We start from the raw sequence: 27,848 nt of genomic DNA, 5'->3' as shown, positions 1-27,848 counted from the left end.
TACTTTTTTCCTGAAACAGGATATCATAGATCTCTGAGGAGAGGGTTGGGCATCTGCTGTATGTTGACATTGTAGAAAACATAAAGCATCAGATGTTGATGCTAACACAGTACAAATAGTTACACAGTGTTCTGAATTTTTCTTCTTGTTCTAAAGCAACAGAATATAAGTTTTTATTTTAAGATTGATGATTTACTTCTACACTGATGTATTATCTCTTGCTTTGTATGTCTTTATACTGAAATTTCCCCTAAATTTTTAGAGCTTTTCAAACTCTTTTACAATATACTAAAAATGGCATAAACTTGTATGGTTTGTAGCCTCTTGCTACTGCTGGTGGTAATTGCAATAATTAATGTTTTTCGTGTACAAGTTTTCAAGATGAAATTCACAAAAATACCTAATTGGAAAGCCATTTTTGTCCTTTTTTCACAAGGCAAGAAAAAAAATCTGAGATGGAACAGCCAACAACTGAAATTTAAAGCACTTAGATTAATTTTCAGCAAATTTACATGTCAGGACCTGATTAACATTTCATGAAGGAAATTCTCCATTTCCATAGAAGAAATTTACTTGTTTTCTCCACCTCATCACATGTTCCACAACTTTTCCCTGGTTTGTTTTTTTCTTTCTTTTCTTTTATGTCCTCATTTAAGCTACCAGATTTCAGCCAGTCAGAATCAGGGTGTGAGCAATTTGTGTGCTTGGCACAGGTCTGTCACTGTAAGCTTTGGGTTACTTTACAAATATTTCTCTTCCAGAGGTGATGACATCTCTAATGTTAATTGGGAAGGAGACTCAAGCTTGTCTATCACTTTTTTCCTGATTAAATAAGACATTATATTTCAGTGCAGTTCTCATCAGGTGTTAAGGTCAAGTTCTGCCAGGGCACATATAAATGTGATAAATGTGTTGGATGATCTATGCTACTGTGTAAGTTATCCATGATCTCTGAGAGAAAGAAATTCAGCTTCTTGTGTCACTCTTGAAAAACACACTGTAATTTTGAGCTGAAATTTGAATTGTTTTAGAAATTTGCTTCCCTAAGATAAAATTTGTAGGGCACAGCAAGGGCTCAGGGAAAGATACATCTCTGATGGGTGACCTTGGAGAAAGATCTATTGATGAAACTATTAGCTTCAATATTTGTAAAATGTCACAAGAGCACAGGTGTGGTGGGAACTTCCTCTGTGACCTTACACTGGGCATGGTTCTCCTCCAAAGAAAGTTTACAAAGGACAGCAGGTGATACTGAGCTAACATATGGCTCCAGGCACCACAATAACACATTATGGTTCTGAATAATGCAGTATAAATCCTCAACTGTCAAGGGGGAGCCACCCACAATGAAGCTAAACATAATCTTCTCCAGCACCCACGTCAGCTCTTGTTGCATCCTTTGTCAGGAAGCTGCATAAACAGATGAGCCCTGTAAAACACTGTGAAGGGGAACAAATGTGGGGAAATTTAGGATATAGCACATGGTAGGGAGGAGAGGAAACCTCTCCAGAGTTTTAGCCCTGTCATGTGGATTGCCCTTTTCATTAGTTAATGGTGTTGAAAAATAGCTAGGCAATCTGAAGTGCATCAGCTCTGTAAGGCTTCCCATTCCATCCTTATAACTAGAAGATTGGAAAATACATGGCTGCTGGATGCTGGATTGCCAATACCAAGCATTGGTGCTGGTATGATGGAAGGCATGGACAAAATTGCCACTGGTGTATAAGCAATAATGTTTGATTTATAAGTCATCTGGCTAAATGAAAGATTCAACGGCAATTCTCTTTGAAGTTTGACACCTACTAGACAAATGGACTGAAAATGCTTAGTCTGATAAGAATTCATCTCTGAACCAACACCACAGGTGGACCTGCTCTGTGAGCTACAGACAGAAGGCCTGCAGAGGACCAGAGCTGACATGTGAATACAGCCCTGGAAGACTGATTTAGTCTTCCCCAAACCCCAAACTTCTTTTTCATTTTAATAGCTTTCACAGAAACAAGAATGTGCCCATCCTTAGTAAATAAGCACATTTACACCAAGAAATAGTAAATTTGTGCAACCAACTTGTCACACACAGAGAAATAATCCACCAAAGCTGATGATTCAGACCTAGAGGCAAGTGGATTTTCAATGAGAGCAGCACAGCTGCTATTGTACACAAGTGAGTTGCTTTCAGTAAGGGGTATACTGAGTGTCCCTCAAGGGCAGATATGACTTCCCCCTGTGGGCTTCTTGTGGTGGAAAAAAAAGGGGCTCTGGAGTGCCAAATGAAGATATTTCACAAGCAGGATGCTTCTGGCTAAAGTTCAGATAGAGCAATGCTGACAGAAACAATGCTGCAGATACTTTCCTCCATCATCCTGTTTTCTTTTCATGTTGATATTTACATTGGTTCTACACCCAGACTCTACTTCTATTTCCACCAGGGATCCAAAGACTATAGGGCAGGAATGCAGTGCTAACAGAACACCTACAACAACACGACCCTGCCAGTAGCTGACATTAAAACTTTAAATATAAACAAAAAACAAAAGAATTCCCACTTTATCAGCAAACACTTCTTTTAGAAATATCCCAGAAACATGCTTTTAGTAGGAGACAGTACTGCAAAAGCCAATAGGAGTGGTCAGTATAGTGAAATCACTTCAGGAAGGATATGATCAGTGGTATTTTCACCATGTTTAAGAGGAGGAATATGGGCTGTATCAGCCTGGAATAGGTAGGAAATGTTTGCATATATAGTCCCGAGTTACACAAGCTGCAGAGAAAGCATGTGGGAGGCGCACACCAGAGAGAACAGGAGAGGAACTGAGCTGCAAGCTCATCTCTGTGATCTGCTTTAAAATATTCTCCATCCCACCAAGATGTCTGTTCAGCATCACCATAGTGACGCTGCTCACTGACCACCCAAATCTGCCTCACAGCTTCCTTCAGGAGTCCCATCCATGAGAAGCCCTGGAGGCATCCATCCCTCACAACCCAAAGGGGGAAACCTCCCCTGACAAATCAGCCTTTGCATGAGCACCTTCACTCGGAACCTCTGCTCAGCATCCTTGGTGCTCAGCAGGACACTGCAATGCCACCACATGGGCAGCAGTGCTGCCAAGTCTGATGAAGGAGAGAAGCATATTTTATACCCTAAGCTGTGATTTTGTTTACTGTCTCCCATTTATAAAGAGAGGATTTGAACACAAAAAATAGGATGTTTTTCCTGGGAAGCAGGGCTCTGCATCCGTGGTGTCATCCTGCAGTCTCAAAGCTCCCATGACAAGATCAGAATTCACAGGAGAGCAAGACAATTGGTGTAGGTGGGTGGCCTCCACCCATGGACACCCCTTACCAAGCATTATGTCCCCAGATAAAGCAGGACTGTGGGGATGAGTCACTTGCGTTCTCCAACCTAAATGGGGTTCCCACCACCTCCTCCTTTCACATCCCTGGACACCTTCAGACCAGTGCTGTCAACACAAAGTGGCAAAGAATCAGAGAAATGGTCATTCCCAATCCTCACCTACTTGGATTGCCCCTTGGGCTCTGCAGGGACTGATCCCTTGCTGTGCCATCACTGATTCCAGTTTCCCTCATCAGTACCACTGTAACAAGCAAAAGTGACAGGACACAGAAATCCTTTGCATTCTTTGCTGAGGAAATCAGTTGTCCATGTGCAATGTTGAAAAAAATTTCAGTACCTTTGTATCCTTTCTTGCTGATGTGTCAGAGACACACACATTCCTGAGACACAGAGGAGATGCAAGGTGAAAGGCAATGCCATTTACAGAAACCAGCACCTATGAAGGAGTCAAGGGAATGGGAGCATCCTCCCTGCTGTGAGGGTAAATCCACTGTAGCTCTAGGTACGTCCCAGGGTAGTTTTAGAAAACCTTATAGAGGGTCCCATTTTAAAGCCTTTTCTTGGGGAAACTGGTCGTGTTGAAGAGCTGTTGAAAGCAGATTGGTTTAATATGACCTTATAAAAGACTCACATAAAAGCCAGAGGGAGCAATAGGAAACAAGGGAGATTTATTGTTAAGGTATCAGAGGAGCACTGGGAAAGATCAAAGTTTGATTCTTGGCTGTGTTGATGACCTTAGTTAAATCGCTCAGGAACAAGCTTGGAAGAACTTGTTTAGGAAGTTTTTCAGGCTCAGTGCCTCAGTGAGAACCAGGGGATTCAGGGCACAGTTAACCTTTCCAAATTTTGATAGTGATTGTGAGTGTTGAGCAAATCAAAATCTGAATTTAGAATCTTCTGAGAATCTTAATTCATCTCTCTGTGTCTCTTTTTCTCCCAAGTGTAAAACAGGGAAAACAAATATTTTGCCACTGTTATAAAGCTAAATTTATGAATGTTTGCTGAGATACAGTGGCAACAGAAGCCACAGAGGTAAATAAGATGGATATTGCATTAAAAAAAAATCCCAAGTCCTGTTTTTATCCAAACGGTGGATTAGTGATGAAAACAATGGAAGTCAACACAACTGAATTATTAACCACACAGTCATTTATGCAACAAAAGTCACCTTTTTATCTGATAATGATTTCCAATGGGATAGTACCACCATTTTATATGCCCTGTATACACTTGAATAATGTTTGGTAAATTAGAGTATTAAGTCTGATACAGAGAGTACTGCTGAATACAGTCAACATCATTACTTCTGTTAAAAATTATCAGAAAATATATTTTCTGGACCTGTTTAATAATCCACAGGTGATAAACCAACCAGCTTACTTAAAGATCATTTAGAGATGAGGAAGCCTTTTTTCCATTGACATTTCTGAATGGAAAATTCTGCTGAGACAGTCTGCAGCTCAGACATTCAGAAAGCAGAGGGAGACCTTTAACAGTGCATCTGACCCATTACTGATTTATGAGAGAACAATGTTGGAATAAATATGAACAAAAAACTATCCTTTCACTCAATTTGGTACAGCAATGTTGAAATTGTACTAGGATAAACAACTGCCTTGCAATAAGCATGCTCATTCATTATTCAGTGTTAAATCTTAATTGTTGCTGATTTCAATTTCTTTGTGCTAAGTGTTTCTAAATTATAAATAACCCTGCAACTCTAATAGTATATACTCTGTTAAGGAAAAGGTAAGTACAGAAATAAATTATTAAAGTGCACTGCTTAACTATTGCCACACAATTTGTCTCAGGATTGGGACATTAAGGCAGCCACTTTGATAAATTTGAAGAGATATTGACAAGGAGTCTATGGACAAGTCACGTATCTGTGTCGCATAAACAGACTTTGTGTATGTATATTTATTTACAAAATTGTTACATTGTGATCTTCACTCAGAGGTTTGATTTTTCTCCTTTTCAGGTCATTGGCAAACTGTCCTGACCTTAGTGAGAGTAAAATCATATCCTAAGTACACACATCACTGCTGTGTTCTCCCTTTGATCTGAGCACTGAACTGTGATTAACATTAAAGAGAGAAAGTCCAGCCGCAAGCATTTTCATGCCCTGAGCAAGCATCAAACATGAGACTCCTTCTTGTCATGTCTCTTATTCTCCTCTTTCATGTCTCTCTTACTTATGTATTTACCTTAATTTGCTTGGAAGAGGTTTGTTTGCCTCAAGGGAGGATGGTTGTGTGATTAAGGCATCTCACATCCCTTTTGCCCTTCTAATTCTTTGCATGTCTTCTTTAGAGGTCCAGTGGAAAGACTTGTTGGCTTGTTCTTCACGGGCTTGTGGGACAACACTTCATATCTGGCAATGGATCAGAAGGACTGAAGAGTGTTTTTGCTCCCACCTATGTTTCTTAGAGCTGCTAAAACAGGACCAATGAAGATGTTCACCAGACTCCAAGTCCTTGCGCTAGCTTTATTTTCCAAAGGAGTTTTCCTTTCCCTAAGTGACCACAGCTTTGTCAGAAAGGAAATTAAGATAGAAGGAGACCTGGTCTTAGGAGGCTTATTCCCAATCAAGGAAAAAGGCACTGGGATAGAAGAATGTGGGAGAATCAATGAAGACCGAGGCATCCAGCGCCTGGAGGCCATGCTGTTTGCTATTGATGAAATCAACAAAGATAACTACTTGCTGCCGGGAATTAAGCTTGGAGTTCACATCTTGGACACGTGTTCCAGGGATACGTATGCCTTAGAACAGTCTTTGGAGTTCGTCCGAGCATCTTTGACTAAAGTGGATGAAACAGAATACATGTGCCCTGATGGCTCCTATGCCATCCAAGAGAATTTGCCACTGCTCATTGCAGGAGTCATAGGTGGTTCCTACAGCAGCGTCTCCATACAGGTGAGTCACAGCAGCCCCACCAGGTGAGAACTGTTTATCTGCAATTCTAATGAGAGAACCACTGCTTATGTAAGTTTGCCAGTAAAGCAAATCTTAGCTTGATCACTTTAACCTAGGGGTCAATCTAGCATGTGATTTTTACTTAATTTACATTAGTTTGATTCACTCTTTAAAATACTTACTATACTTCTAACCTCTGGCAGCTGTCCACTTCTTCTAGTTATGTTGTATCCTGAAGGCATCTGAAGTTTCCAAAAGTCTTAGTATTTATTTTGAACTTTTCATTTCATGACACTTCTACAGGTCTAAGTGCAGATATATGTTCACATCAATCACAAATTGTACCACCTATGTGTTTGAATACATGTGTTTCTGCCATGCTGCATGTTCATAACATTCATCATTTTAACAACAGATATTAAAAATTAAAAAAATTAATCCTTGTCTTACTTCTAGTCGCTAGTGGGATTCCCCAAGGCTCAGTACTGGGGCTAGAGCTGTTTAATATCTTTATCAATGACCTGGGTGAGGCAATCTAGTGTATCCGCAGTCAGTTTGCAGATGACACTCAGCTGGGCAGGAGTGCTGATCTGCTGGAGAGTAGGAAGACTCTGCAGACTGAATCAATGGACTGAGGTCGTCAGTGGCATGAGGTTCAATAAGGCCAAGTACAGGTCCTGCACTTGGGTCACAACAACCCCCTGCAGGACAACAGGCTGGGGGAAGAGTGGCTGGAAAATGTTCCAGCAGAAAAGGACCTGGGGATGCTGGTTGACAGTGGCTGAACATGAGCCAGGTGTGTCCAGGAGGTCAAGAAACCAATGGAATCCTGGCTTGTATCAACAATGGTGTGTCCAGCAGGACCAGTACGGTGACCTCTGTACTGGGGACTGGTGAGGCCACACCACATATCCTGTGCCCAGTTCTGGGCCACTCATTGCACCATTGAGGTGCTGAAGCATGTCCAAAGAAAGGCAACAGAGATGGGGAAGAGTCTACAGATAAAGATGGTGAAGAGTCTCCTCCTGAAGGAGCTGGGGGTGTTTAGCCTGGAGAAGAGGAGGCTCAGAGGGGACTTTATAGCTACAAATACCTGAAAGGAAGTTGTAGCCAGATGAGGGGTGCCCTCTTCTCCCAGCAGCCTGTGACAGGTTGAGAGAAAATGGCTTCAAGCTGCACTACATGCGGTTCAGGTCGGACATCAGGAAGAATTTCCTCACAGAAAGGGTTGTTAAGCATTGGAATGGACTCTCCAGGGAGGGAGGTGGTGGAGTCACCATCCCTGGATATATTAAAGAAATTACTGGATGTGGCACTCAGTGCCAAGGTCTGGCTGATGTGGTGGTGATCAGTCAAAGGTTGGACTCTGTCATCTTGGAGACATTTTCCAACCTAAATGATTCTGTGATTCTGTGGTCACATTATTTTGGGTCAAATAAAACAAGCCAGTTCACATGACTCATTATCACAATTGAGTGGTGTCTTAAGTCCAGACTGACGTAGACTAAGACCCTGCATCTGGTATTTCTTCATGGTCAGCTGCAGGCTTCCAAAGGCATCAAGTCTTGACAGAGCAGGATGTTTTTTTCAGACTCAGTGTGGGACGTTTTTCCAGACTGAGCATAAGCCTTTATCACTGCACCAATGTCAACAGCAATAAGAGTTCTTGTGTACTGCAGACTACCCCAGCAGTGACAGAAAGCCCACAGAACCTCATTTGCCTGTTTCGTAAATAGGGCAAGAGTTCATCCAATGTTCGTTTCAATCAGAATTACTCCGGGGAGCTGGTAGCTGCTTATGTGAAGGCATTAAATCCCATCAGTTGGGAGCATGGTCAGATCCCATAGGACATGCAAAAGCACAGAAGAATTTAAAGAAATTACATTTTATTTCCTTTTGTATTCCAGTGTGTAACTCATCTGTGTATTCATAGGGAATATAAGGGCAAATCCTTATCCATACTGCAGGAGAATATTTTCTGCAGAGCAGAACCTCAGCCATCTCTTGTAGTAGAAGTGGTTTTGTCCCACTGTGGACCAGCTAGCAGAGCAGGAATGCATCCTTCACCAGTTATGTGGGTCTGATCACTTGGAGCACAAAGAACAAGTAAGTTTCAGGCTGAAAAAGAGACATCTGAAGGGGAAAAATGGTAGCTACAGAACCTTGGGCAGCACAAACTGTTAAGGAAACAATTTTTCATTGTCTCTTCCAATCACACAAAGAGTACAGCAAATGAAACCTGTAAATGGTAGGTTGTTGTGAATGCTAAAAGCTGAATGAGTTCCAGAAGTGATTAGAAACAAAAAGAAGAAATTCTGTAAGATACCTCCTTTGGTTCAGCCATTCCCAGAGCTACAACTGTCTGAAAGCTGGCAAATATTTTGAAGCATCATATGACTGCCCTATCCCACTGGTGGAGGAGTAGGAGTTTTTTTGCTGTACCTTTGGTTTGTGGTCAGTGTGTTTCTCAGTCTACCCTATGTTCAAGTGTGTCCAAAGGACATGAAGATATGAGGTAACCTAAAAGACATATCTATAAAAGTAGTTTCAGCAGAGGAGATGGTACAGGTGTTTCACTCCTTCCCAGAAACCCAGAGGAAGTCAGATCACATTTCTAAAGTAGTCTGTGGCCTCTTGCACAGCATCTTTCAGCCTGTCCCTTTGAAACCAATCTCTGGTGATCACTGATCTTACACTAAATCCATATCTGAGGCACTAGATTGGATGCAGCACACATCAAATATACATAATAGAGTGTATATAGATATTTCATATTCCAAAATCTTAGGTTTGGAACAGCTGTCCAATGAAAATTGGAAGTCCTAATTAGAGACTTTCCAAATCAGTACATGAAAAAAATAGTAATATAGCTGTATGAAAATCTGTAGGTAATCCAATTTTCAAAACCTAAGGAGGATGATGGAACAAAACTTATAATTAATATTACTCTGTGGTCTTCTCTAGACTTGTCAATAGTTTTGCAAACATAAGGTCTTTCTTAGCACAGTTCTTCAGAAAAACAAATCGTTTCACAAATCATTCAACTTGTCATCAAGCATCTTCCATTTTTTCTTCTAGAAAAAGGTATTCGGTTGTTTATTTTCTCTTTACATCGATTGTGTTGGCCTTCCTTCAGTCCCTCTTTTCTAGCTTTCCTCTAGATTTCACATCACCTAAAAAAGATGTAACTAAGCACTAGAAAATATATAATTAAGCCATTCACTCCTGTTGCCCATCCTGTTAAGATAGTCAGTCACAAGTTCTCTTTCAAAAGAAAATCCCTGTCAAGAATAATAGACATTGTAGACTCAAGCCTGAAATTGTAAGGACTTTCAAGCATTGAAGGCAAGCATTTTGGTGCCATACCAATTTCAGAGTCAGTCACCTGTACAGAGTAGCTCCAGTAACAACTGGAATCACACCACTGCTGAAAGTCAAAATATTTAACCAGGGGTGTGTGTGCAAGGCTCAGCACCCCCTTTCCCTGTGTTTTCAAGCAACATCCAGGGTGCTGGATGCTTCCAGATGTAGCCCTGGCAAGCATTTTTCTTTTGCTGAGAGCTGTAAACACCATAAAGTCCACAGTGCAGTTTCTTAGCCTTAAAATAAAACATGCTGAGTTCTTCAGACAAAAATTATTTCTGGCTTTTTTATTTTTTCCCTCCTGTGAACTTGTCTTTATATTTCAATATTTTTCTTCCCCTCCCTTCACCCTCCCTCTCCTGCTTTTTTCTGGACAGCTGTCTGCCAAATCACTTCATGATGCTCCCGCTGTCAGATTTGTACTTCTTTCATTACCCTTCCACTAAGGAATAAAAGATTTTGCTGGTAAATCAGCAATGAACACCTTCCCCACTGAGTCAGTATGTGCGATAGACACTTTTTGCAGAGACTAAAAACAACAAGAGAATGCAGAATGCTTAATTATTTTCTGGTCAGACTAGGCTATTATCGTTAATGATGATCTGGATAATTAGTTTTTAGATGTTGTGTTTAAATTAGCAGTGAGCCAAATCTGCACAGCACTTGATTCTTCAAAACTCAAGCCAGGATTCTTAGTCAATGGAAAAGCTCATGTTAAAAAAAAAATTTAAAAGCTGTTTTTGTTAAATTAAATTCTGACTTGAGTAGAATCTAGCATCAGGAAGTGAAGAATTCAAAATTTCAAGAGTTTTCCTTTGGGCTCATGGTTTTTCATCTGAGCCAGGTTATCCACTCTTTCTTAGTTTACAACAGAAATTTCAAACATATTTTCCTTGGAGAGATTGACACAGTAAAAATGATAAGAAAAAGAGACAGTATTCATTTGCAGAAGAGCACCTGCATAGCCAATCCCAATTCCATGTTTAAGATACTTAGGTCAGCTCTTTTCAGGAATATGCATGTGGAAGCAGGAATACCTTTATTCAAGTACTGGATTTGTTCTTCCCTGTTTCTGAAAACTGGATTTTCTTCTGAAAATGAAGACTAGAGTCCATTCCCTTCAGTCAGCTCTTAGAAAAATTAAAACATTCTTTTAGGTGGGCTGGATTTTTAATTTCTATGTATACTATATTCACATGGATGTAAAGATTGTCGACTGGCTGTCACCTGGCTGTCAACACACAAGACCTCCAGATCACGACCATGAAAGTTATTTCCAATTTAGAGCCTCATCGAGAAAAAATGGCAGAACAGAAACCAGTGCCCTGCTGTCTTCTCTTCAGTTCCTCACTGTGTCTCAAGCAAACTGTAACAAAACCACTGCAGCAGATTTAACAGTGCATTACTGCTATCACAAAAGCTAAAGCCACTCCTAAGTGAGTGACCATCTAGCATGAAATTCAAAATATGTACTCATTTACTGGCAATCTTTTCCTGGCTGTCGTTTCTGCTTAGCCACAAAAGTCTGCCAAGGGCTCATGGAGCCTGAAAGATAACCACCTCCATTTCCTTCCTCCAAGGATAAACCATCTTTCAACCAGAGTCTTAACAATAGCTTCTGACTTTCATCACCACTGAAAATAGTGTAAAATCCTTAAATTAATCAAAAAATAAATGAAACATAGCACATGGGGCTCTGTCCCACTGTGCATGGACCCAACAGGGATGTGGGCAGGAGACATGTGCAGGGTGTTGCAGAGGTTTGCCAGGCCACACACACCATTTGTGCTGTGCACTGACAGCCTCTGGTGATTTTGTGCTTGTGAAAGTAAACCAGATCCTTATTAAAAAAATCCTTTCTGTGAGATGGACCACCTACCACCAGCATTTAAGCTACACATGCACTTGCCAGCTTCCACGAGTCTCCTTTATACTCTCTCCTCCTTTGTCTCTGTTCTTCCCCTCTTTCCATCACCTCTCAGCCAGAGCCTTGCTGTTTGTTCCTCTCTTTGTTTCTATTCCACATTCAGAAACTGAACAGCCACTAGGCTGAGATTTTCAAATGCCCAAAGAACACTGAGCATTTATTTCCTAGAGATTTCAAAGGAATATGTGTACCTCACTCTGGCTTCTCTGAAAACCCCACAGTAACCGATTACTTTGCAGTCTTTTTGATTTGGTTTTGGGCTATAATTTTTATTTCTTAATTGTATGCTGTGCATTTTGTCCTTTTGCTAAGGGGATGTTGTAAGATTTTACAGGGATAGATAAGTAACCACTGAGATCATAGGTAAGAAGGAAGGAGCTCTACCATACAATGAGAGAATCATAGAATTGTTGAGGTTGGAAAAGACCTCTAAGGTCATTGAGTGGGACCTTTACCCTGCACTGCCAAGTCCACCATTAAACCATGTTCCCAAGTGCCACATCTACATGTTTTGAGAATACTTCCAGAGCTGGTGAATCTATCACATCCCTGGGCAGCCTGTTCCAATGCCAGACCACCAATTCAGTGAAGAAATTTTTCGTAGTATCTAATCTAAACCTCCCCTTCCTCAACTTGAGACCCTTTCCTTTTGTCCTATCACTTGTTACATGGGAGAAGAGACCAACCCCCACCTGGCTGCAGTCTCCTTTCAGGGATTTATAGAGAGCAATAAACTGTTCCAAGTGGGAAGGGATGTCACTAGAAGAGAAAGTGGCCAAAAATAAGAACTAGCTAGGGTCACCTAGACATCCCCTGTACTTGTTCTACCCCTTCTGACTAGGCTTTACTCTACACTCATTCTACCCCTTCTGACTAGGATTTACTCATCAGTTAATGAGTGTCAAATTGCCATATGTATCACTGATAGCTCTTTTAACTCCAGAAGCAATTGCATGTCCCTTTAGAACCAACAGCCCCAGTTTTAGCACCTTTTCTGATCCTGTGTAAATGGGACATGAGTCACGGGCAGGTTTACAAAGTCTCAGAGAAGAGTTGCAGTCTCATGCAAACCAAGATCTTCTGCACAGGTCTCTTTTCAGGGTGCAAGTTTGGTGTACTCCGCTTACTTCACTGCAACAGTAATGCTGTATGGAGGCAGAGTGCATATGTGACAGCTTACTGTGCCATCTTCTGCAGGAAAAAAGAAAAAAAAAAGATTTCCAAACAATTCCTTCAAAGCACAACATTTCTCTGCATGCCCTCCATGGTTTACTTTTTATTGCAAGGACAGACACAAATATAAAAAGAAATTCCCAGGTCCTATGCAGAAATCCTAGCTGTTATTCTGACAGTATTCCTTATTTCTGATGTTCATATTGCAGATGAAGTTATTTCACAGTTCAAACACTGCTTCTCTCTGTGTGGCAGCTACTGAGTCCACTGCAAACATTTAGCTATATTTTTCCTAGCTTCATTGCCTAAACTTTCAGAAGTGCAAGGCTAAAAATAATGTTTCCTTCACCCTTCTTCCCGCTAACAAAAAATGCCAGGCATTTTTATTTGTTTGATAGTGAATTATCTTTTCCTGAGTTACCTTTTGGAAGCAATTTTATTAAGGAACATTACTTACAAAGCAGGAAACAGGCTTCTTAATACCAAAGAGTGTGAAAGCTGGTGGAAACCACTGCTTCAGTCCTGCAATGCACCAGAAGATTCCACAGGAGAACAAGGCTGGGACTCCTAAATAACCTCACTGCATCTGATTGAGTTCCACCTGACCTTTAATGATTTACAGAACTGGGATATTGGCATTCCCAGCAACCTTCCGGGGTCAGTGCTTGGAGTTCTGCTGAAGCCAAATTGGTGCTTTCTGCCGCAGGTCATGACACAGCCCCTGTGCAGTCACTGCCTTCATTAGTGCTCATTATGATATCCCAGAGATGGCACCCTTCATTTAAAAATGGGCTAGGGAGAGATGATGTTCCAGGCTGATAAAGATTTTTCAGTTCTGAAGGCAGTGAGGCCCTTAAGGTCCTAATTTCCCTTTGAAAACAAATTAGCTTGGAGTGAATTTTTTCTTGGGTCCAAGGTGAGCAGCTGCGTTTGCATCACTGAACTTTCCTCCTCCCAAATACTCCCAAATTATGTGAGTATGCCAGAAGTGTCCAGACTGAGTCACTCTGGGTCACACTGTCCCCAGGTAGGAGCCTACTAAATCCCACGAGAAGAGGGAAAATTATGGTGGAGCCCAGTTTTTCAGTATTGCTCATATTTATTGCCAGTGATACAGTCTGGCAACTCACAGCCTGCTGGGCTGTGTCTGCAGAACATAGCCAGTACATAGATGGAAATAAATATTTCTGTTTATTCTATTCTCACTGGACCACATCTAGAATATTACCATTAACTTTGGGTCCCTTGGTAAAAAGAAGATTCAATAAATACAAATATAATCATGGGGAGGAGAGTCTGAAGCACAAACCCTACAAGAAGAAATTGAGGGAACTGCACGTGTTTAGCCTGGAGAAGAAAAGGTTTGGTGGGAAACTAATATCAGCTTTTCAGTATATACAGGTTTGTTCTCAGGAACAAAAAGTAAATGTCTTTATCAACATGATGCAGGACTAGACTATAGAAGAAAATACTTATACATGGAGAAAGGGGAGATTTTAACCTGAGAAAAAAAAAGTACATTCCAGCAGTTGGGACCAGGGGAGACTGCACAGGCCAGTGGAGACTGTTGGCTAGAGAGGTTCCTCATTTAGTCATTACCTTAGGTTTATGCCTGCCACCTACCACACACCCAAATCCCTGCCCATTCAGAACCAGTGTGTCTTTCCTGCCTTTCTAAAATAGCTCTTTCTACCAAACTTTTGGTATATTTTTATATTTAAGAAACAAGAAAAATTTAAATAGGGAAAAAAAACTGTACTATATATTGGTATGAATGCTTTAGATGAAGTTTGACTTCCAGCTGCCCAAATAATAACAAAAAGCCAACAAGCTAGATTACCATAATTTAGGAACTGGATAAAACATACACTAGCTGCAGTCCATGTTTTTTCAAAGCAAGAGCTCAGGCCCTGTGTTATAGCAATGAAATTAGGAGAAACCTTGGGACATGGCTTTGCCATGGTCTTGCTGTGGGAATCTGGACTTGCAACTTATTCCCAGAAATATAAAGACTTTCTCAGGAGACCAAAGGCAGCAAAAGAATCTCCATTAGGATAGATTTCAGCTCAGAGAGACAGAAATTTGCCCAGTTTCTCAGTAGAGAAAAAACTCCTTAACCTTAAAGTTATTCTGCTCCACAGCCTAATTTATTGTCTGTTCAGAGTAGCTCTTCCCTGTCTCAAAGGAGCTCTGTGAAATTAGATTCATTAAGCCATGTTAAGTGCCATGAGACTCTCGCATGGTTAAATTTCAGAAGGGCAGAGAGCACTGTCATCTAACAAGGGGCCTCCTCTGTCCAACAAATGTGCAATACACACTTGTGGTAAAGACACCCTACCTGTTCTAGCACTTCTGAGATTTATCTTTCCTTCTTTTCTCCAAAATATTTCCTGTGTTTTCCAGTCTCATAAACATTCCAAAAAATCCATGTTATAATCTCAGGGCCATTAAAAAGGGAAATTTTTAACAAACCATCAGAATAAATCCTACTGCCAGCAAAAATAAAAATCTTATGAAGGTTAAGAAAATGTTCAGTGAGATTCAACAAATCATAATATAGGTCAAGGTTACTGAGACATAGAGGTGCTACCTATCTGTCCCCATTTACCAGCAAGATTCTTGAATGGCCACAAGTACACCCAGAAACCAGGTTCATGTGTTTGAAAGCTTTATTTAATTCATGGCTCCTTGCAGGTGGTTATTATGAAGCCATTTTCAGTATTTTAAACAAGACTGGCAATATCTCACAAGCATTTATCTTGTCCCTGCAGCTCAGAGGAGCAGAAGTGACAGATGTGGAGAGGGACACTGGTCCCCCCTGGCACTGCCACGGCCACTCCATTTGCAGGGTTTGCTGGTGCCAGTATGCCCCTGTGGAGGGATGTGGCTGGCACTGGACTTACTGCCATGATCATGTTGGGCAACAAATCACCCAGCTGAGTGAGAGCCAGGTTTGCCTGGGGAGTGGCCACTTGACCACAGGATAGTAGCTGCACTGATAAGCCCAGCAGCATGAGAGCAAATGAAGGTTTCCCATCTCTCTGAATGCAGAATCCATCGACATGCTTTATTCACAGCAAGCTGTGCAAAGTGGCTGGTTTGGTTTGCAGATGCAGAACATCCAGACTTATCTTCAAAGGTATCTGCAAAACCCACCAGTTCTGACAGCAAAAAAACCTGGCTACTACTGCTGCTGAAGTGCCAACATATGGATTTCAGGCACTAATTGCATGCACCACAGCTTGATTAAATTGTTCCCTGGAGCTTTGCCAGAATAAATTATTTCACTGAGCTAAAGCTGGATCTGCACTGCAATTTTAAAGCTGTTCCACACGTGCCAAGGCAGCATGGAGCTACACTGGAGGTGTGCCTCAGGTGGTTCGATCTCAGTGCACATAACTCTGGTTTACATCTCACTGTCCTCTACTACCCTGGGCAGACATAGCCTTAGACATCATCTCCTCTGCAGAACCTGCTACCTGATCCTGTTAGTCTCTCAACTAGGATAACATTTTCATGATCAAATGCTCAGATCAGCATGAAAATGGCTAGAAAAAGAGACTGTTCTGAAATCAATTGCATCAGCTAAGTGCCTGAGACTTGTGCTTTTTTGAAAAATTAGTCCCTAATATCACAACATTACAATATTCCAGAAAATCCCCTCTTGAGAATTTCAAGAAGAATGTCCTGATCTGAATTAATAACAGATACAACTTCACTGAACTCCATGAGCAGTAATAGTTCTCAGGGAGGATTGGATCACTATCCTTTATGATTAATCAGACTTCCTTGTATTTTTTTTAATTTTTAGTCCATGAAAAATCTACCATCTGGACAGCTTCATAATGAAGAGCTTTACAGCAAACAGCTGTAAACACATGAAAACTTTCTTCTCTCAGAACACAGGAATGAGAATTACAGGTGTTTGCAGGGACCCTGGAAATATAGTGGCCTCCAAGGCTGAGGGTCCCCATGTAAACTGGGAGAGTAGTTCTATGGATGCTTTTGCCACTTTGACTAAAAGAAAAAAAAATTAAAAAGGCACAAACAAACAGAAAAAAAAAAGAAACTAATTATAAAGCTGCTATATTTGTTAGGAGCACCTTTCTGTGAGCTGAAGGCTTGTCCCACTCACTGATCAGCATTACTTGAGCTGCTGAAAATGGACTTCTTCTTTAGCCAATTTGAGGGGGGAAATGCAGAAAGGTGTGTGTGCCTATCTTCATTATGGTTTAGCACAAATGAAATAACTCCTGCTAGAATAAACTGAGACCAGAATAGCAATTCCAGCCCACACAGTTCTGCAGGAAATGTTCCAGAATAGCTACATGGAGTACATTCTTATTACCAGATCGGATTGCTCTTGAGAGAGGACATGTGAACCAAACCATGTGGATATGTGGGCATGTAATCAAAGTTACAAAGCCACAGGGACTTAACAATGCTCAAAGCATCCATTGTACCTTGGTGACAGAACAAGCCTCTCTGCCCATCCTGTTGCTTTAAAGCTGTTCATTTCCATCACCAGATGCAAATTAAATCCCACACTTCCAGTATAAGGTGGTTTAATGACTGTTACCATCCAGCAGGGAGGTTAAGAACACAGCAGCTGCTTTCTGAGGGACAGTAACTCGTTCAGCTGCAGCACTTCCCAGCCTTGTGCCTGTACCCACTGGCAAAACTGCAGTGTCAGCTAAAGCTCAGCATACTCCTTCCAAGTACTGTAGGAAAGGTTTTATTTTGGCCTAAACTAAAATAAACCACTACCAATGTTGTTTTTTGTGAAGGTAAACTTCAACTCAACAGCTACAGTTGAGATGCCAGGACACCTGGTCTTTCGTGGTGCTCCAGAAGGTCAGGAGGATAAGAACCTCCTGAAGTCCTCAGTTCCATGTGGTCCAGAGGTTGTAGAAAGTCCCTGTACATACGTGGCTCACAGCAGAGTCTGGCCCAGATGAGATTACACCAGTTTACAAGGGCAAACTGTGCTACAGCAGGATACTAGTTCAGTGTCTGCATTACAGAAAAGACAGACTCTAAATCTATAAAATCCTAAGTCGTACAGGTTGCTGAAAAGCAATAAAATTCTTCTGTTTGTTTTTTGGGCTTTTTTTTACCAGACTGTCTAATTTGCTACTGATGTCTGAGCCTCCAAAATTTGCCTCTTCTACAACAATCTTTTCAAAACAGTCCGTTGCCTTTGAATTCTTACAGACAAACTGTGGTCAAAGAAACATCTGGGGAAGATTAAAAAAAATTAAAGGATTGGGCAATTTTTAATAAGTTTCCCTTGGGAATCTCAAGTACACTACTGCAGAAATCTCAAGCACACTGTTGCTTTTCAAATGGTTTTTGTACTTAGGCTGTACTCTAAGATTAGCTTCAAATTTTATTTATTGGACAGAACTTCTAGTCACCAATCTTCTCTTTGTCATTTAAGATATTATCATAGGAAAAAAATGCCATAGCCTTTCTTCATTTCTTTCCAGATGTGACCAAGAGTTGCACTTCTGTGAGAGCAGCAGAGTAGATTTGGAAATATTTAAGTATTGGACATAGCCAAATTAAAAAAAAAAAAAAAAAAAAAAAAAAAGGCAGGACTTTGGACCACATAAATCAAACTGGAAGGACAAATAAAGATTATTATTTTTTTTTTTTTTATTAAAAACTGTAGGTCAACATGACATTAGCTCAGTTGGGTAGAGCCCAAGGTCATTGGTTTGGTCCCCATATGGGCCATTCACTTCAAAGTTGCATTCGATGATCCTTGAGGCTGTCTTCCAATTGAGACAATTCTGTGATTCTGTGGTTCTGTGATTTTGTGGTTCTGTGACATTGTGAAACACTTGAAGAGTACTAACATGCCACAGATGTGCCATCTCAGCTGGTCTGCAGCCAGAACATCTCAGAAAAAAAGTTAGTTTAAATGAGTAAAAAATAGGAGAAGTGGGGACTTAGCCTGAGTAAGTGAGATCAGAAAGTTCTGCAAAAGGCCTGTATATTTGTGATATTTGCACAAAACCGAAATTTATGTCTTCTTAGTGCATTTGGTCATCAAATACAATGAATCTTGGAGAAGATGAATCCCACTACGAACAGCAAAGGCATGCAAATCCCCAGGCCTTAGTAAGGAACACAGTCTGAAATTGAAATATATTGTCCATTTGTGTCTAATTATTTGCTGCTTAAACAGGCTGAGTTTCATGAAAATAAAGGTCCATTACATTCCCAGCAGGACCCAGGGAATTAACTGGGCATCAGAACAGGTTTTGTGCTTATGCTCAGTGCGATGCTTTCCCTGGAGTTTGTTATCAACATCCTCTATCAACACCCTCAATCTATGATCATCAGAACACCTCTTATTAAAAAACACTGTCAATGCCTTTCCCTAAAAATATTTCCGTTCCATTTTATAAATACCCCTCTTTAATAATCTGTGCACCCTGCTTTGTCTCTAGGTGGCAAATTTGCTCAGACTCTTCCAGATCCCCCAGATAAGCTACGCCTCCACCAGTGCCAAGCTGAGCGACAAATCCCGCTACGATTATTTTGCACGGACGGTGCCCCCGGACTTCTACCAAGCGAAAGCCATGGCTGAAATCTTGCGGTTTTTCAACTGGACTTACGTGTCAACGGTGGCTTCTGAAGGAGACTACGGGGAGACAGGGATCGAGGCCTTTGAGCAGGAAGCTCGCCTGCGCAACATCTGCATCGCCACCTCTGAGAAAGTGGGACGGTCCAACATCAGGAAGTCTTACGACGGCGTGATCAGGGAGCTGCTCCAGAAACCCAACGCCAGGGTGGTGGTGCTCTTCATGCGAGGCGACGACTCCCGGGAGCTCATTGCGGCTGCCAACCGCTTCAACGTGTCCTTCACCTGGATTGCCAGTGACGGGTGGGGAGCGCAGGAGAGCATTGTCAAGGGCAACGAGCACATAGCGTCCGGGGCCATAACCTTGGAGCTTGCTTCCCATCCAGTTAAAGAGTTTGACAAGTACTTCCAAAGTCTCAGCCCTTACAACAACAGGCGCAACCCCTGGTTCAAGGACTTTTGGGAGCAAAAATTCCAGTGTAACCTGCAGAACCGGAAACCGCATAGAAAGGCTTGTGAAAAGCACTTCACCATCAACAGTTCCAACTATGAGCAAGAATCCAAGATCATGTTTGTTGTGAATGCTGTGTATGCAATGGCTCATGCCCTGCATAAAATGCAGAGGACTCTCTGCCCAAACACCACCAAACTCTGTGATGCCATGAAGCATCTGGATGGTAGGAAGCTGTACAAAGATTATCTCCTGAAAGTAAACTTTACAGGTAATAACTCCTCTTTTGGTACCTACAGAATTTAATTAAGCACTGTAATTAGGGAAATGTTCATCAGTCATGGTAACAGCTCACCAAATTTCTGGTAGCAACTATTTACACAGTTTAGACCAGGATGGTACACAGACAAGGTCACTCCTGTCACAAGAAGGCAGGAAGGAGAAGGATGAGGAGCTTGATGAGAGCTCTAAAAGAAACAGGCTGATGCTCCTCCTGCTTCCAGCAGAAGGAAGAGGTGAAGGTGGCAACAGCTGGTCTTGGCAATGTTGTACTCCATTCTCTAAAATTCCACACACCAACACCCATTTAATTCACAGCCAGTTTGGGCATGTCTGAAAGGCAATGGTCCTTTCACCACCTGCTACACCAGGCAGCCGCCTGCTAATCCCATGCCAAGACTTGGCCTTCTCTCTCTCGCTTTGCTACAAATTTACATAATTGCTGGACCATGGCCAACGTCCTTGCAATAGTAAAGTAATAATTCCTGTCATAGAACCAGAGGTACATAAACTATTCAAACATATGGGGGAGTGCCATTACTTGTGTTACAGAACTACAGGCTTAAAGGCAAAGTATAAAAAAGCTGCATTAAACATGTGCAGGAGATGTGGAGGAGGGTGATCCTTATGGGAATGATATGAGCAAACTTCACGGGGACTGGCTGCACAGCACATGGCATCGCTGTGGTTTTGCCACCACATAAGGCTGAGTTTAGCTTTTTTATTAATACTATGACATAACAATATTACACCTCAGCAAAGCTAAATAGATCTACAGAGGAAAGTAAAGTGTAGAACATCCTGTCTTTTTGTTTCTTCATGTCTGAATTTCTTCTGAAGCATCTAGGTTGAACTTGAATTTCTATGTACTGTGAAACTGATACTCTCAACTGACTGAGTCGATAGTAAGGAACCATCATGATGTGCTTTGAGTGAGAACTAGCTCCAAGAGGAATTGAAGGATAAACATGTGTAGGATGCAGCATGCTCAATCCCAAGAGACCTTCAGTAACTGTACAATGCTAATAACACTGAAATCTACATAAAACTGTCAAATTGGAGCTCGAACTTCCCCCTCCTTTAGAGGTGTTCTCAGTGTTTGGCTCAGATCATTTCTAGATACTACCAACCACATCCCTGGTGCTTCTCTAACTCCCAGTGGGGTGCAGCTGCTGTAGCCAAGTACTCAAGACAGAATAAAACAAACTTTTTGGGTTTAGACCTCTAGAAATTAAGAATAATCCTTTCTCCTTCCCCTCCTCACAGTACTTAAAACATAAAAACTCTTTTTTCGCTTGCCTGCACTTATCCTCAGAGATACTTGAATGTCTTTAAATTGTTGAAATCAATTGGTTTTAGGAGGACAGCACTTCATGGGAGCTGATTCCTGGCATGCTGATCAGGAGGGAAGGCAGTGGTGTGCTTCTGTCCCTGCCAGGGAAATACTTCACAACTGTAATGACCTACCTAAATGAGTAGGCAATTCAATATTTTAAACTTCAATTATTTTGAAGATTTTTCTGACACTACAGGTATTTTTATGAGCTTAAATGAAAACACTCTTAATAGAGTCCAGCCTAAAGACTAAGCAACCTTTGTTCAAATATAGGATTCTTAATAATTTTTCTAACATGCAGATAGTTTTAATACCCAAGCATTTTCCCACTCAACATCCAGACATAAAGCCAAAATAACCCCAACTTTCTTTCACCAAAATCTCAGGAAAAATTTTATTTATCTAGAACCAGAAAAATTAGTTTCCATTTTGACTGAAATATCCTTTATTTTTTTATGAATTCAGAGTTGAAGCTGTTCAAACTGGAAAAAAAATTGAAGCCTATCATTTTTCAGTTTTGAAAACAGAAGGGTCTTTTTTGAACCAAATTAATTATATTAAAAATCAGCATGGAAATCTTTGAAAATCTGAAGAGCTTTATTTTCTATTAATTTTCATTTCCAATTTAAAGCATTAAGAAACCTGTCAAGTGCTTTTCCAATGGCTTTGTTCCATATACCTTTTTTTACCAGCTTACAACATTATTTGCTCATCTCCTTTCTTTATTATTAGTTCTTCCATTATAATGTGAATCCCTGTTTTAATGTAAGTTATTTTTTGAGCAGGTGAGTGATTTTTATGTAGCGAGTTATTAAGCAAATCTTCCATCCCTTCCTCCTTTCAGAAGGGTGTGAAGAATTAATACATATGTGAGATTTTAATACATATAAGTCTTGTCATTGATTTCTATGGGACCAAGAATTATTCTTTGCTCTTTCCTGGATGAAGAAAACCTTTGTGTGTGTTGTTAATGCAATACGAGGATTTTGTTGCATGGTACATTTGATCAAAGATGCTCTCATATTTCCATCTCCAAACCTGACAGTGTTTTCCCAGCGCAGAGAGAGGGTGGCATGGAAGTTACCAGTCCAGCAGCTACACTGCAGCCAAGTCAGGCTGTGGATGTTTTCTCTTCTTTAGCCTGGGTAGCAATCCAGACCCACCACAAGGAAACAGGCAAGAAACAGAGCAGTGATAACCATATTTGCAGACACACAAAAAGCTATTTAAGCAATGTCTCCTCTGCTAAAAGGCAGGGGTCCACATAGATAAGCCCTGCCAGCATAGAAGTCAAGCAAAGAAATAGTGGAAGAAATCAAGCAAATGGCCCTGAATGTCTTGTCCCAGTTTGCTGGAACATGGTGCATTTCACACACACCAGTCTGAGTAAACGATCAGGTGCGTTTCTATCACTGGTGTGGGACAGAGCAATTTTAGACATTTACCCTTCACACTCAAATTAGTTTTGATTAGACTTTGATTACAGTTAATGGAGGGGATCAGCACTTGCAGAGTGTGCTCCAACCCATGCGAGGTATGATTTGCCCCTACATCTCTTGCTACTGACTACAGATGGAGTATAGAGTGATTAAGGTTTATTTTCATTTGCCATTTAGCTGAAACCCTGAAGTGAGACTCTCAGGAACAGCAATAATGTGATTTGCAAGGAAATACTCAGGGACCAGCTAACAGCAGGGTGGTTGTAGGGGACTGGCAGGATTTGTGCATCCTTGTGCTGCCACTGTTGCTGACATGCTGTGTGACAGGTAATTTCACTAATATCTCTGGGTTCCTACTTATTTCTTTTTCATTAAATTGAAATAACTCCACAGAACTGCAGTGTGGGATGAAGACAGCGTGAGATTTCACTCCTTATTGTCTGTGAGATACATCAGGCGCATAATTTTTTTGCAAGTCAGTAAGACATATATGACAAATGTCATGGTATTCTGAATCTTTTTAATAAAGGAAAAAAGAGACACCTGTGCCTAATTCCAGCTTCCAGCACCAGGATGTGAGAATGCAAAGTCCAGCCTCTAGATAAATGCACTCACTCAATTTCAGTGTATATTTGGCTTTTCAAAGAGATATAGGCTGGTTCTTCTTCTTGATTTTCCCATCCTCTACATTCCCTCCTGAGGGCAGAAGTGCAGCACTTGATGTTCTAAATCGTGATGGTTTTCTGCTGATAAAGAGATGCCAGTTCAAGAGGCTGTTAACTTCTATTAACAGAACAACAAAGAAGTGCTGAACAAAAGTAAAGGTCTCCACGGCAGAGAGCACAGAGTAAACTCGACTTCTCGCCATACCCTTCACCGTTGCCTGGTGGAGGGCAGCATACAGAGGAGCTCCTGGGAGGGCTATGAATCCAAGTATGAACTCACACACCCAGAAGCCTTCCTCCCTCACAAGGGTGGAGGGGACAGTGCAGCAAACAGCTTTGCTGACTTATTTAGCTCGTTTAAGCCACCAGCACGACACAGGAAAGCAGCATTGTCATTGGCCACAGCACTACTGCAAGCATCACATTTGACAAGTGCCAGGACAGTGTGAGAGGGGTGTCCATCATTTGGGATAAAAAAGTGGCAGGGTCCTGCACAGCTGTGCCCTACATGTTGCTGCCTGGTGTAGCTGCTCCTCCAGGACATTGGATTGGAAGGGAAGGGTGAGGAAGGGTAGCCATGATAATGAAAGGCCAGCAGTAGCTCCAGGGTTGTTTGTCTGTTGTGCAGAATAACAGCCTTGTCATGCAGGAGTGTGGGGATGGGCTCCAGCTTTTCCCACACAAGTTAGCAGGGCTGATGGTGTAACAGGACTAACCCTGTCCTCAGTCTAGTGTGGGAGCATATGGGCAGAAAGGGGTTGGATTTTGGGATGTATTCATGTCCACATATCTTATGCAGTTTTCAGAACCTGCACAGCTAATGGTTGGAGGAATTTAGCTAAAGTAGTAGACTTGGAAAAAAGATCATTAAAAAATTTAGGCAATGCATATTTAAAGTACCCAGTGTCTTTTCCTATCCCTTTCTCCCTCCTGAGTTAACAGAGCCACTGTCATGGACCTTTCTGTCTTGTGTTCAGAAATCCATCTCTTCTACAGCAAAGCCTGTATCACCAAAAATAGCTTGTCCTGGGCAAGTCCTCTCCCCTGGCTAACCAGAATGACTACTCCAAATGAGAAAAGTCTTGTAAGTCAGGTCCGATTTTAACTCTTTCCTCCACTGGACTTTATGACAAAACTTCTATTCTTACCTGGTCTTGCATTTCTATGTGGTTTGTTTTTTCCTTCTCTTCCTCCTCACTCTGCCCCAGTCAACACTGAAATGATATGAAGCAGAAGCACAAATTCACCTTTTCATTTATTCTTGAACACTGGTGACTTCTGTTGTGGGAACACAATTTCACAGACCATTTCCATCCTATCTGTTCTATCCAAGAAAGAAAGTGCTTAATTCATGGTCTGCAACAAGCAGATGTCACCTTACTTTTGAGCACAGCAGCATTGGGTAGTCCCTGCTCTGGGATTTACCCATAAATATTTCCTGTCAAAAGAACACTTCAAAACTCAGTGCTCAGCCAGGCTGCATGGAGCACAGACCAATGGAATCTTGCATTTGCTATCACAAGCAGATTACAGCTGCAGAAATTTCAAAGGCTGGCTATGAGTTCACAGCAGGGAGTACTTGTGAAGGCTAAAGCCAGCACTCAAAGCCAGGCTCTGCAGCAGTTGGCCCTGCTACTCCAACACTTCACCCAAGGAGGTCCTTCTTGTCGGGTCAGATCCCCCTTGCCTTCAGCACTCAGTCAGCAGTGAGGTCCTCATGGCCTTCCTTGTGATGCTTATTTGTAGAATAAACCAGAACACACTTTCAGAGGAAGGCAAAGCTCACATGGGCAGAAGGCATCCACTACCTTGTTAATCATAAAAGTTGTAAAAGTGTAATACATGATGGATTTGTAGCTAATAAAAGCAAGGAAAATGAGTGAATTCCCCAAGATACTAATTAAAGATATACATGAAAAAGATGTCTAGGATTTATAAGAAAAAATAGCTGTCTTTTCCTGGGACCACAAATGTGTCATAGTGTTTAAAACCTTGCAAAGAGCTAAGCAACAGTCCCTGAAAGCACACTTGAGACTTGCTGTTTCAGAGCAGAGGAACAGTTGAACCTGCACAGTATTTTCCCATATTCTCTCCGTATTGGAGTTACATTGGTGTAAATACACAGAGAGCTGCAACGAGATTTTGATGGCCTGGTAATCCTGATGTTCCCATCTACTTTCTCCTTCCTCCTCTCTTTAGAGGCCTCATGGGATCTGCTGTTCCTTTTCTTTGGGTAATGTCATGGTTTGACACTGGCACAATGCCAGCGCCCCTATGAAAATGTACTTTTCTAAATAATTGCTGTGAGATGTGATCAAGAACAGAGCAGAGCAGGCCCAAGCTTAGTAACAAAGAAAATAACTTTATTAAACTACTACTACTATAAAAACTACAAACACTAAATCCTGGATGAAGACTTTCCAAAACACTCCTCCTCCTCCCACCTAATTTCCAAACAAACTCAACAGTGAGACACCACCCAGGATCCTGATCAAGTGTTACCCTTCAGATATTCAAATACTCAATCTTTTAAGGGAGACAGGAGTCTCTCCTGTGCCACAGACTCCCCAGGAAACACAATTGCCACCCTTGTGTTTCCATGTCACACATGGCAACTGCCCGGAGAAAATCTGCCAGTGTGACACTCTCCTTTCCATGTCACAGTGCTCTCACCACCGTGCATGGACAGACTGCTCATAGGGCTCCTTTAAGGATGCTTTGCCATGGACCAAAAGAAACAAGAGTTCCGTTTCTCATTTTGGGACTACCGTCCCCCCCATTTTCCCCTGGGGCTGAGGGTCCAAGAACAGAGGTCTTCTTCTCCTCTTCTTCTTCCTTGAAGATAGAGGGCTTCTCCACACCTTCTCCAACTCTCCTCTGTTTTCTCTACTCCTCTGCTGGTAATCACTGAAACAAATCTCTTGGCACACCAACGCACCACCCTAAGTGCAGCTTCTGTTAGGAGAATTTCGTTCAGTCTATGGCTAACAAGAAAAGTCCAGCCACAAGCCACTCCATCATCTCCTTCCAACTCAAGAATTTCTTCTTCCATCATCTCGGATCCCAGACTGTCTCTCTTCTACTTCAAATCAAGGAGGAGTAATATTTTACAAAGCCTTCATTTCTCAGGAAAGGGTTAAAAGCTCAGACTCCCTGGACGGCTGATATCTCTGCCCAGCAGCCAATTCCCAAGGTGAAGGCTGGGCACCTTCCCCCCACCTCCTTCTCCTCTGCCGGTAAAGTTACAGGTGCCGTCCGGACTCTCTGTCTCTTCCCTCTGGTGGGGGGGGGGGAATGAAAAAGACATCTCCGCTTCTCTCCACCCTTCCATCCACAGGAGCTGGCTCGGTTCCAGTCCTTCTACCCCTCAGCTCACCTCAGCCAGGCCACATGGCTTCCCCTCCCCCACCCAGCCCATGGCTGGGCAGGGGAGGTCTGCACAGCACCCTGACCGGAACCAAAGAGAGCGAGCTCTTGGGAGTTCTTGCTTTTAACCCCCTGTGTTCTCAGAGGCGTATCCCTATCTTCAGTGGTCACTTCAGGTGCCAATATACAAACTTGACCACTGATTGGTTTGACCCAACTTCCTGAAAAAATCACTTCCATGTCAAACCACGACAGGTAAATTTACCCTCCAAGAGTAAATAAGCCAATCTCTACTTAGTCCTCCTGAAGATTTTAGTATGTGTATATATTAATATATTTATATACTTATATATATATGCATTTATATAGATTTTAATTGTGCATGCTATAGATTCATAATATAAAATCATGAAATATAAAATCATGAAATTAAAGAATAAAGCAGGTTGGGTGGTCTCTAGGCTAACTTCCTGATGAAAGATAAGGCAGCTGTGCAGTCAGAAAAATTTGCTCAGGTCTTTATAGATGTAAACCAGTTGAAAATAAAATACTATAGAACCTTTTCAACACCTAGTTCAGGTTTGAGGTGTCATGATGGCAAGCAACTGGTCTGCACTCTGGATGTGTTGTGTGTCACTCACTTCGCTCTGTGAACTGGATACCTGGGCTGGCAGAGGGGCACGGGTATCGTCATCTCTAGGGTACTTGACCCAAATAAAATTTCCATTAAAACTTCTCTCACCATAATGGCAGGTCAGTGACCTACCTGTTAATGGTGACTGCTATCAAGCCAGAGACCATCAGAAAAATCTGCTGTTTCATGCTTTCCTTTGTCACTAAGTCACAGTAATTAGCCTGAGTGAGCAGGAGCAGAGGTTGAATTGGCCAAGGTGTGCTGGGCCATTGCTCCCCATCTAACTCGGGGGCAAGGTACTTTTGCCTGCTGCCACCACTGTCACCACTGCCTGCTGCCACCACTGCCACC

The 27,848-nt window shown here is 41.7% G+C and overlaps 1 protein-coding gene across 4 annotated transcripts in view; it reads left to right on the top strand.

Moving 5' to 3' along the window:
- The window catches only part of GRM3 (glutamate metabotropic receptor 3), a 102,908-nt gene that overhangs the window by 50,873 nt on the left and 24,187 nt on the right, over positions 1-27,848 (top strand). For all 4 annotated transcript variants that reach the window (XM_068189545.1, XM_068189546.1, XM_068189547.1 and 1 more), the window contains exons 2-3: positions 5,669-6,272; positions 19,194-20,049. In XM_068189545.1, the coding sequence (XP_068045646.1) occupies positions 5,775-6,272; positions 19,194-20,049 (1,354 nt within the window). In that variant the 5' untranslated portion in view covers positions 5,669-5,774. The remainder of the gene's footprint in view (positions 1-5,668; positions 6,273-19,193; positions 20,050-27,848) is intronic.

The sequence above is a fragment of the Anomalospiza imberbis genome, chromosome 5, assembly GCF_031753505.1.
Source record: "Anomalospiza imberbis isolate Cuckoo-Finch-1a 21T00152 chromosome 5, ASM3175350v1, whole genome shotgun sequence".
In the NCBI taxonomy this organism is placed as follows: Eukaryota; Metazoa; Chordata; class Aves; order Passeriformes; family Viduidae; genus Anomalospiza; species Anomalospiza imberbis.
This window is presented reverse-complemented; position numbering and strand designations above follow the sequence as displayed.